General features: G+C 45.6%; 1 protein-coding gene across 9 annotated transcripts in view; it reads right to left on the bottom strand.

Annotated features, from left to right (window-relative positions):
- Positions 1-12,091, bottom strand: part of EPS15L1 (epidermal growth factor receptor pathway substrate 15 like 1) — a 102,621-nt gene that overhangs the window by 62,127 nt on the left and 28,403 nt on the right. For all 9 annotated transcript variants that reach the window (XM_047776705.1, XM_047776703.1, XM_047776704.1 and 6 more), the window contains exons 6-8: positions 11,182-11,244; positions 6,259-6,384; positions 2,278-2,337 (exon numbers count right to left, since the gene is read on the bottom strand). In XM_047776705.1, the coding sequence (XP_047632661.1) occupies positions 2,278-2,337; positions 6,259-6,384; positions 11,182-11,244 (249 nt within the window). The remainder of the gene's footprint in view (positions 1-2,277; positions 2,338-6,258; positions 6,385-11,181; positions 11,245-12,091) is intronic.

The following is a 12,091-nucleotide window of genomic DNA, read 5'->3' as shown; positions in this document are numbered from 1 at the left end:
ATACTAGTCGGGTTCATTACTGATGGGCCATGACAGGAACTCCCATCTAAGACCCATTCATAAAGGAACATAAACGTTGGCTGAAATAATATTGGAAAAAAACAAAACAAAACAAAACCAGAAATTCATGGTTCCTGAGGCTGTGAGGAGAGAGGCATGTTCCCAGGTTCACTCCAGGACAATCTTTCCATTCCTGGGGACCACCTCAAGGGGAGTTCAACAGTAAGAGAAGAGGGTGGGAGAAGGAGAAGAGAGTGGGAGTGTCAGGGCTCTGGCATGGACAGAAGCAGATGTGGAAGCAAATGTCAGTCTGCTGGGACACCTGGTGGGCATGTCTGCACGTACACCTACTTCTCAGCTCTAGCTGCTGAAAGTGCCTGGAAGCGGTGGCAACCTAGTGGCACTGAGCATACCAGTGTCCAGACCCTGGTTTCTAATATCATCATCCTCCACTACAAGGTACCAGGGCTCCCTGGAGAAATGGGTGATGATGGGGCTGGGAGAGGGGATGTACAGGAAGAGCCAGGAACATCCTATCATGCCAAAAGAAAGCAAGTGCTCAAAGAACAACAGGATGTGATCAAATGACAAAGGAGCCAGCTGGGAGAAGCTCCCACTGGGCAAAATAAATCACGCCAGTAAAGAATTATAAACTATGGATCAGGGAACAAAGGACACATTCATAAGCCCACTCTGATATCAACAAATTCCTTACAGGAGGAGGCCAGCTAGAAAATGTGCAAGAAATGACAGAATTAGAAAATCACTATCTGGCAACCACCCGAATCCTAACTGACTCAGGAGGGCGCAAGAACTAGCAGGTGAAGGTTGTAGGGGTAACAGGGTGTTTAGTTCTACAAGTCTCCCAGGAAAGAGTGGGCACAAAGGAAAAGAGTAACCGCGGAGAGAATCCCAAAGCCTCACCTCCATCAAAGCTGACATAAAGGTAGTAAGATGTCAGAGTTCCCACTGTCACACAATGGGTTAATGATCCAGTATTGACTCTGCAGTTGTTCAGGCTGAGGTGCAGGTTTGATCCCTGGCCAAGCACAGTGGTTTAGAATCCAGCATTGCTGCAAGCTGTGGCATGGGCTGAAGCTGCAGCTTGGATCCAATCCCTGGCCTGGGAACTTCTATATGCTATGGGTATAGCCACCCCACCCCCCAAAAAAGCATAGTAAGATATCACATGACCTATCCATGTCATGTGCCCTGGGAAAATACGCCTCACCTTGGTGGGGACCTGCCCCACAAAAGTGCATGGCCTGGAGTTCCCTTGGTGGCGCAGTGGTTAACGAATCCGACTAGGAACCATGAGGTTGCGGGTTCGGTCCCTGCCCTTGCTCAGTGGGTTAAGGATCTGGCGTTGCCATGAGCTGTGGTGTAAGTCGCAGACGTGGCTCAGATCCCGCGTTGCTGTGGCTCTGGCGTAGGCCAGTGGCTGCAGCTCTGATTCAACCCCTAGCCTGGGAACCTCCATATGCCACGGGAGCAGCCCAAAAAATAGCAAAAAAAAAAAAAAAAGTGCATGGCCTGAATCATCATGAGGAAATAGCGGACACCCTACAAAGTGGTGGCCTGTGCTCTTAAAAATGCCCATGTGGCCATGAGACACAAAGACAGAGGCAGGAGCTGATCAAGATTACAAGACATGAAAGAGAGAGGGCTACAGATGTACCACATGAGGCTAGAATCTCTCTCATTACAAAGGATACGTTGGGAAAGACTAGCAAAACATGAATAGCAGCCTTAGATTAGATAACAGATTAAGACAATAATAGATATAGTAATATATAACATACATGATATAACATATAAGAGATACTATGATAAATCAGACAATGTCAATGTCAATTTCCTGATTTTGAATTGGACAGTGGTTATATAAGAGAATTCCCTGGTTTTAGGATATAGACACTGAATTATTTTAGGATGAAAGGCTTGTGTTTGAAACTTACTCCAAAATGATTCAAAGGGAAAATGAATGTGTGTATACATATGCACACATACACTCATCTGGAGAGAGAGGGAGAGGGAAAAAAGAGAAAGAGGGAGGGAGGGAGAAGGATAAAGCAATGTAATAAAACTAACACTAGGGAACCTTTGTGAAGGGTATTCAAAAGAATTCTCTGTAGTCAAGTTAAACTCAAAACATGTCAAAATAAACACTTAAAAAACTAAAGAAGAAAAAAAAAAATCTAGAAACCCCCCCCCCCCAACGAGCTACACATTTCCTTCCTCAGCAGAGGGGGGAAGAGAGTCACAGCAGAGGCCTACCACAGCAAACTCATCTCTGTCCAGGTGCCCGTCCTTGTCAATGTCACTGAGGTCCCAGACCTGCAAGGGAAGAGCAGCAAGGCTTAGTGGGGGGTGGTACTAAGGCTTGGGAAGTCAGGGGAAGGGCCTGTGTGGCAGCAGGCACACTCACCAGAACTCAGATTCTGCCTGCACACCAGGGTTAAGATGAGGCAATCAAAATGCATTTAAGAACCCACGTGGGAGAGTTCCCTTCATGGCTCAACGGTTAAGGAACTAGGCCTCGCTCACTGGGTTAAAGATTCGGTGTTGCCATGAGCTGTGGGGAAGGTCACAGACATGGCTCAGATCCCGCGTTGCTATGCCTGTGGTATAGGCAGCAGCTGTAGCTCCAATTCAACCCCTAGTCTGGGAATTTCCATGTGCTGCGGGTGGGGCCCTAGAAAGAAAAAAAGAAAAAAAAAAAGTGTGGAGAGTTCTCTTGTGGCACACAGCAGGTTAGGGATCCAGCATTATCACCTCAGCAGCTCAGGTCACTGCTGTGACATGGGTTCAACCCCTGCCCAGGAACTTCCATGTGCCATGGGTGTGGCAAAAACAAACAAAAAAACCAGTCAGCAGGTTCTCTGAAAAACCATCCAGTGAAGTGCTGTCAGTTCCAAGATCCTTTCTACCATATTATGTTTCATTTTCTCTAAAAAACGATCATTATTATACTCACATCCATCCTGATTTTCAGATTCTTTGGTTTTGGTGGAGATGTTGCTCTGAACACAAGCACCACCCATGCACCCACCCCTGTCCCACACACACACAAATTCAGCACCAGCCCCCATTCATGGCTGGGGAGGGCCATGGGCATGCACTTAAGCAGGTCTGTGGGATCCTGTCTCCTCTCCCCCATCAGTGGATGGTAAGGAATATGCCACAAAATATGTCAGGCTCACCTAGCACCCTGAAAGACAAGGCAGACATGGATCAAAGGCCGCATGCTGGGTTTTCACAAGTACAATCAAGGCACTAGCCTCCTGATCCAGGTCAGTCCTCTAGGACTGGCAGGCCTGCCTGACTTGGACAGTGCTGCGCATGGCATCAGTGCCCAGAGGGAGGTAGGTACACTAGCTTCTCCAGCCCAGGGATGCTTCTCACGTGTGGGTCCTCCTCTTCACCCCCTGCTGCGGTGCCCTTGGCTTGGGCCTCTCCACCACTTCACAGAGGCCAGAGCTTCCAGCTGGGCTCCCCGCCTTCTCCTGTCCCCAGGGTACCCACAGGGCCCTAGAAAGCACTCTGACCCTGCCAAGCCCTGCAGACAGCACCCAGTCCCTGCCCTTCCTCCTGGCACATGGAGCCCACTGTGCCCTTAGTGAGTTCCTGCACCCCAGCCCAGCCTCCTGGGATTCCATCCACCTTGACCTCTAGGGACCTCAAAGTGTTCACAGTCCCCTCAAGCACACAGATGCCCTTTTAAAAGTGCCTGGCACTGGGCTGACTACTTTACGTTTGCAGCCTCTATTCAGAAAGCAGAAGCTCAGAAGAGTAACTTACCCCCAAATACAGCACATATGGGCCTTCCTGGCTCCACAGTCCTCCCCTGCCCCGGTCTTCCTCACCTCAGCACCACTGATATCCAGGGCCAGGTCATCTCTGTGGTGGGACAACCTGTGCACTAAAGGATATTGAGCAGCACTGCTGGCCTCCACCTACCTGATATCAACAGCACCCAACCCAGGAGGAAGAACCCAAAATGTCTCCAGATACTGCTGAACATCCCCTGGGGGCCAGGCTGCCTCTGCTCATGCTGTCATGCACCCAACCTTCTCAACCCATCATCTGCCACCTGTCCCTTCCCCCTAGAGCCTATAACACAGGGGCACCTACTCTAGGCGGCCTCTCCTGACTGCTCTGTAGCCCTCTGTTCACGTGGGTCAGCTCCCTCCCCCTCTACTGCAGTCAGTCCGTGATTATCAGGGAGGCAATGGGAGGTAGGGGTGGAAGTACAGAGCACCAGAGCTTCATTCTTTTCACCATGTGACCCTGAGCAATTAACTGGCCACTCTGAAGGCTCCTGTTTCCTTATATGGAAAATGGAAGTGATACCATCCGCAACGAAGTAGCTGCAAGTACTCAGTGATATCTTTCCTGAAAAGTACAGGACCTGGCATGTACTAAGCCCTCAATGAACAAATATTAGGATCTTAACTTCTATTTATTTATTTGACCTCCTGGACTGTATCTAATTTCCTCCCCATATTCCCAAAGCTCAGCACAAGGCTGGCCCAGAGCAGACTCCAAAATATATTTCTGAATGACTAAATGGATGCATAATATGAGGGTGCGTGGACACACAGATGAACAAGTGTGTGCACAGATGCATGAAGGGATGCATGACAGCACTGATGCATGTGTGCATGGACAAATGAGTTCAAGGATATGGTTGGATAAACCATGAGGTTGTGGGTTCGATCCCTGGCCTTGCTCAGTGGATTAAGGATATGGCATTGCCATGAGCTGTGGTGTAAGTTGCAGATGTGGCTCGGATCCCGCGTTGCTGTGGTTCTGGCGTAGGCTGGCAGCTACAGCTCCAATTTAGACCCATAGCCTGGGAACCTCCATATGCCAAGGGAGCGACCCTAGAAAAGGCAAAAAGACAGAAAAAAAAAAAAGAAAGAAAAAGGATATGGTTGGATTCATGCACAGATGGATGGGTGTATGGATGTGGATGCATGTAGGCACAGATGGATGGGTGCACATATGGGTTGATGTTTGGAGGAAGGGAGAGAAGGAGAGAGGAGCAGATGAGAAGTGACCCCTGTGGACAAGACCCAGAGCCAGGGTAGAAGAACCACTGAAGCCACCCTTCTTAGTTGTAGCTCCCTTTCTAATAAAGTGCACTCTGCCTCTGTCAGTCTGTCTTATTAGTGATTTGACTCTACAACATTACTACATCCAATTGTGGGGTATTTTGAAGAACTGCCAAATAAAGGCATACGCTATGCAGAAGCACATAACCCCACCCTGCCTCATAAAGACCACTGGTGATCAACGTGGGTCCCCATCACAGAGCTGTCTATACCACACCACAGCCAAGAGGGAGTCAATAGGATCTGAGAGATCCCCTTCTTAGTGGCCTCATTTCAAAAAGTCCTATCTGGGTCCTATCAAATGGGCCAATGTCTATAAAAGTGATACTCAAATAGACATGTTACTTGATAAATCCCAGTGAGCAGGAATTTGCACCTTTCCCCATGGTTCTACCGGTTGTCAAGAGCTAGCCCCATAGGTGCGGCCTGGGGCAGCAGGGACCAATCTCTGTCCTGCTCTAAGCCTGAAACCTGCCTTATCAGCAATTCTATCCAGATAACAACATCACCTTGTCTCTCGGTCCAGAGCTGGAAACTTGGCAGAGAGAGAGCCATGTGGAACTGGGCTTTATGCATGAGCAAATACATGTGGGGCCATAATGCAAACCTCATTAGAAGGAAAACAGTTTGGTACAGAAAGCTGTATCTAAAAAAAAACCTGCGTTTAATAGGAACAAAACTCAGAGGAAACGGGGCGGCACATACACACACAAAAAAAAAACAGGATGGGGGATGCATAAAATTTTATCTAAACTTGCAGCAGAATTGAAAGTATCTTTACCTTCGGTTCATAAACAGGAAAAAAAATTAAAAATAGTAAAGAAATAAAGAGATACAGACATTTACTTCTATACTACTTCCCTAGAAGCACAATATAGAAAGGAAACTGCAGCCTGGATTTGGGTCCCAGCTCTGCCTGTCCTCAGCCCTGGGTAGTGAGTCCACTTCTGAGGCTGCCTCCCCATATGTGTTGGGGAGCTTCTGTGAGCTGCACCCTGTGAGCCCCAAAGCCATCCACATCAGCTCTTAAGAAACCCAGTGGTACACAGCCATGCAGTAAGGCCTCATACGTTATCTGTGGGGGGCAAGCATGGGGCTGAGCAGATTCAGCAGCAGTGCCCAGTGTGAGAGAACCACTTACCCGGCCCAGGACATCAAGAGGCAGCTTCGAGTTCATGAGGACTGGCTTGACTTTGTCTCCAGAGAGCAAACCATTGATGGGTAAGAGGCTTTCAAAAATGCCATCGAATTTTGCCTTTTCTTCTACCTAGTTGGAAAGAAACAGGCTGAGTAAATGAAAAGTGTAAGAGTCCAAAATGAGCCCTGAACTGAAGCTGACTGAAAATGGACAAGGACCCAGCCCTGGGCTCACCCAAGAGCATAGGATGGTTTTACTGCCCTTCTAGAATGAACTACACCCTGAAGAAAAGAGCCTCTGCTGTGACTAGAGATTTGGTAGCCATGATAAACAGAGGAGAGAGGAGCTGGCTCCGGGCTTCACTTTCTGCCACAGGGGATGCCTGGGAGACCAAGGTCACTCCTACCTATCTCCTAGGAGCTCACCAGGATGAGAAAGATGTGAGAACAAAGAACTAGATCTGGATATCAACCCACAGAACTTAAACAACTAAAGAACCAAACATAGGAGTTCCCGTTGTGGCGCAGTGGTTAACGAATCCGACTAGGAACCATGAGGTTGCGGGTTCGGTCCCTGCCCTTGCTCAGTGGGTTAACGATCCGGCATGAGCTGTGGTGTAGGTTGCAGACGCGGCTCGGATCCCGTGTTGCTGTGGCTCTGGCGTAGGCCGGTGGCTAGAGCTCCGATTCAACCCCTAGCCTGGGAACCTCCATATGCCACGGGAGTGGCCCAAGAAACAGCAACAACAACAACAAAAAAGACAAAAAAAAAAAAAAGAACCAAACATAAAAATAAACCAAGGATGTAAGCACTAATTATCAAAATTAGCTTTAAGTGTAAGTCCTTTGTTCTAACAGTAGAAAATAAATCAAGAATAAAGCTCCTCATGAAGAGAATGAAGGGCTGGGCAGGACTTGCAGTGCAGAACAGCAGCCACTGCCATTCTGAAGTATGAAATGAGGGCAGTAAAGGGAGCTGTCAGTGAGGGAGTTTGGACAGGGGCCTCCAATCTGCCCTTCTATGGAAACAAAGCCCGTGGCAAAGGGAACTGAGGAGATGGCAGCCCTCTCACCACTCACTCTAACCACAAGCTGAAGCCAAAATACTCTCAACAAGTATCCATCAGTGGAAGAATGGATAAACAAAATGTGGTCCATCCATACAATGTAGTATTATTCAGCCAGTTACAAAATAGACAAATAAGCCAGTTACAAAAAGACAAATGCTATGACTCCACTCATATGAAGTCCCTAAAGTACTCACATTAATAGAGACAGAAAGTAGAATGATTGATGCCAAAGGTTGGAAGAGAGGAATGGGAAGTTAGTGCTTAACGAGGACAGAGTTTTATTCTATTAGATGAAAACATTCTAAAGATGGACACTGGTAATGTGAATATACATAACAGCATTGACCTCTAGGACAACTTCAAACATACTAACATTCCTATCATATGGGTCCCAGAAGGAGTAGAGAGAGAAATGGGCAGAGAGCTTATTTCAATAAATAATAGCTGAAAACTTCCCTACATGAGAAAGAAAGCAGATATCCAGGTCCAAGAAGCAGAGAGTCCCAAATAAGATGAATCCAAAGAGGTCCACACCAAAACATCATAATTAAAATGGTAAAAATTAAAGAAAGAGGGATTCCCATTGTGGCTCAGTGGTAACAAGCCCGACCAGGATTCATGAGGATGCGGGTTTGAGCCCCTGACCTTACTCAGTGGGTTAAGGATCCAGCGTTGCTGTGAGCTGTGGTGTAAGTCGCAGAGGTGGCTCAGATCCCTTGTTGCTGTGGCTGTAGCATAGGCCTGTAGCTATAGCTCCAATCCCTAGCCTGGGAACTTCCATATGCTGCAGCTGAGACCCTAAAAATAAATAAATAAATAAATAAATAAGAACATTTTTGCACACCACATACAAAAATAAACTCAAAATGGACTAAAGACCTATATGTAAGACTGTATACTATAAAACTCCTAGAGGAAAACATAGGTAGAACACTCTTTGACATAAATTGCAATAGTATTTTTTTGGATTCATCTCCTAGAGTAATGGAAATAAAAACAAAAATAAAGAAATTGGGAGTTCCTATCGTGGTTCAGTGGAAACCAATCCAACTAGGAACCATGAGGTTGTGGGTTTGATCCCTGGCCTCGCTCAGTGGGTTAAGGATCTGGTGTTGCTGTGGCTGTGGTGTAGGCCAGCAGCCACAGCTCTGATTAGACCCCTAGCCTGGGAACCTCCATATGCCATGGGTGCGGCCCTAAATAGCAAAAAAAGAAAAAAGAAATTGGACCTAATTAAATGTAAAAGCTTTTGCAGAGAAATAAAACCATCAACAAAAGGAAAAGGCAGCCTAGTGAATGTGAAGAGATTTGCAAATAGTTTATCTGATAAATGGTTAATATCTAAAAATATACAAAGAATTCATTCAACTCAGTATCAAAACAAAACAAACAACCTGATTAAAAAATTGGCAGAGGATCTGAACAGACAAAAGATGTTTCCAAAGAATGTTTATAGATGGCCAATAGACACATGGAAAGATGCTCAATATCATTAATCATCAGGGAAATGCAAATCAAAACCACAATGAAATATCACCTCATACCTGTCAGAATGGTACTCATCAAAAAGACAGTAAGTGTTGACAAGGTTGTGGAGAAAAGGGAACACTTGTGTACTGTTGGTGAGATTATAAAGTGGTGCAATCAGAGTTCCTGTGGTGGCTCAGTGGAAACTAATCTGACTAGCCTCCATGAGGACATAGGTTCGATCCCTGGCCTTGCTCAGTGGGTTGAGGATCCAGCATTGCCGTGAGCTGTGGTGCAGGTGGCAGATGCAGCTCAGATCCCATGTTGTTGTGGCCATGGCTGTGGTGTAGGCTGGCAGCTACAGCTTCAATCTGACCCCTAGCTTGGGAACCTCCGTGTGCTGCTGGTGTGGCCCTAAAAAGACTAATTAATTAGTTAATTCAAATAAAATGGTACAACCACTATGAAAAACAGCATGGAGTTCCTCAAAAAATTAAACCACATGGTCCAGCAATTCCACTTCTGGGTATTTTTCCAAAGAAAACAAAAACACTAATTTGAAAATATCCCTATGTCCACTTACAGCTTAGCCAAGATATGGAAACAACCTATCTTGCTTGACTGGATAAAGAAGATGCAGTATATACACTCAATGGAATTATCACTGAGCCATAAAAAATAAAAATAAAAAATCTTGCCATTCGTGACAACATAGATGAATCTAGAATGCGTCATGCTAAATGAAATAAGTCAGACAGAGAAAAAGAAATATTGTATGATCTCACTTATACGTGGAATCTGAGAAGCAAAACAAAACAAAATGAAAAGACACAGAGGGAAAAAACAGGTAGTTGCCAGAGGGGAAAGGGGTGTGCAACAAATAGGTGAAGGGAATTAAAGGGTACAAACTTCAAGTTACAAAATAAATAAGCTTTGGGAATGTAATAGGCAGCATAAGGAATATGATCGATGACACTGTAATCACTTTGTATGGGGACAGACAGTTACTAGACTTACTGTGGTGATCATTTCATAACATATTCGAATGTCGAATCACGATGAAGTACACCCGAAACTACCGTAATATTGTACATCAACTGTATTTCAATTTTTAAAAATGGTTAAGATGTTAGACTTTAGGTTATGGATATTTAACCACAAAAAATAAAATAAAATCAGAGCACAGACACTGTACATAAGGCACCGTAAGCACTGATTCTCCCTGACCTATCAGACTGGCTGACTCAGGGCTTCAGGAAGCCTGAGAACTTTCAGAAGAGAAAAGGACATCTGGCACTTTGGGTCTGTCACTGCTTCTCTGAATGGACCATGAAGCTCTCTGCCATTCCTGCCCTGACTCCTCTCCTCAAGGCCCTGCAGGTTCCTCAGCCACCAGCCCTTCTCTCAAGGCCTCAACACAGCCCCTGCTGGAAAGAGGCCCAAATGTTCAAGGTTCAAGGAATAAGATCCCTCTGGCACCACTTTTTCATGGCAAAGCAGTTGCCACGCAACTGGAATATGGAAAAAAGAAATCCTTCAGTGCTGCGCTCACCGCCAGCAAAGGGCTTGGCTGCTCATGAAGGCAACTTCTTGACCCCTTGTTCATCCAAGGCCTCCTTCTGCCCTGTCCCTATACAGATCTCCCCTGTCCAAACCCTCCCAAAGAGGGAACAGACCAATCCTATAAAAAAGGACAAAAGTCCTTTGGGGAGGGGTCTATTTTAAAGCAAGAATGCTAATAATGTCGGTAATGAAGCCAAATAAAAGTGGAAATGTGACAACTGTCTTACAGCGAGTGGAGAGAAGGTCTCATTCTCTGGGAGAACATCTCCAAGTCCCCCGTGAGTTTCCTTTAGGAGTAGTTCTACATTTATTAAAAGACACCACTCGTTTCTTTTCTTCCTAGAGGCGGTAACACAGGTCTGGAGCCACAAGATCTCGTCTAAGAAAGAACACTTTAAGTGCTGAAGCGAGCTTTTCAAAAAGCAACGATAGCAACAGCAAGGAAGATTTATAACATATAAACTGGCTAGAAATAAGGAAGAAGGCTACAAAGCCATCCTGGAAGTCTTCATGCTTGCAATGAATTTCCCCTTCTATCATGATTAACCAACCCAAGCACAAATCCACAGAACATGACCTGGAAATGCAAGAGCGAAACTGTAAAATTTTAAGAATCAACATTAAACATAGCTAACTGCCTTAGCAGGCAACATTCAATTATAGGAAAAGGTGATACCGCCTTTTCCAAAGACTCTAATTTGGAAAAGTCTTTCACACAAATTCTGTGACATACTCACTCTGAAACAGAGTGGATGAGACAATCGTCCTATGAACATCATAAACTGCATGTGAAAGACAGTCAAGGGGTGCTGTCCCTGGTCACTTACCCTCACAGCCCAATGGGCCTCTGCAGAAGGTGGCGTAACCATCAAAGGGCTGCTGGTGTCATGCTGAGAAGAAAGAGAAACATTTTGCTGTAGCTGGCATAGAATTCGACTACAGTAGGCTGTGTTTATTGTAAGGATAAACATTTCAAAGTGCTTCCCCAAAGGAGAAAGACTTCAAAAAGTTAAACACAGGAGTTCCCATTATGGCGCAGTGGAAACGGATCCAACTAGGAACCATGAGGTTTCGGGCCTTGTTCAGTGGACCCAGCATTACTGTGAGCTGTGGAGTAGGTTGCAGATGTGGCTCGGATCCAAAATTGCTGTGGCTGTGGTGCAGGCTAGCATCTGTAGCTCCAATTTGACCTCTAGCCTGGGAACCTCCATATGCCACAGGCGCGGCCCTAAAAAGCAAAAGAAAAAAACCAACCAACCAACAAACAAAAAAGTTAAACACAGAATTCCCATGTAACTCAGCAATTCTACTCCTCAGTATAGACCCAAAAGAACTCAAAGCAGGTGTGTAAACAACACCCTGCACATGAATTATTATTATGTGCACTGACAGACAAATGGAGAGACAAAATGGGGTTGACCACACAATGCAATCTTATTCAGCAATGAAAACGAATGAAGTGCTGACACATGCTATGATGTAGACAAATCCTGAAAATGTTATACTAAGTGAAAGAAGCCAGATGTATGATTCTATTAAAATGTCCAGAACAGGTAAATGCAGAGAGAGAAAGCAGATTAGTGGCTGCCAGGGGCTAGGGGAGGTGGGGGAAGAAATAGGGAGTGATTACTTAATGGGTACAGAGTTTCCTTTTGGGGGGTGATGAAAATGTTCTAGAACAGACAGAGGTAAAGTTACACAATACTGTGAATGCATGAAATGTCACCCAATTGTTCA

The sequence above is a fragment of the Phacochoerus africanus genome, chromosome 4, assembly GCF_016906955.1.
Source record: "Phacochoerus africanus isolate WHEZ1 chromosome 4, ROS_Pafr_v1, whole genome shotgun sequence".
In the NCBI taxonomy this organism is placed as follows: Eukaryota; Metazoa; Chordata; class Mammalia; order Artiodactyla; family Suidae; genus Phacochoerus; species Phacochoerus africanus.
The sequence above is the reverse complement of the archived record's forward strand: the minus strand, read 5'-3'. Positions and strand labels throughout refer to the sequence as shown.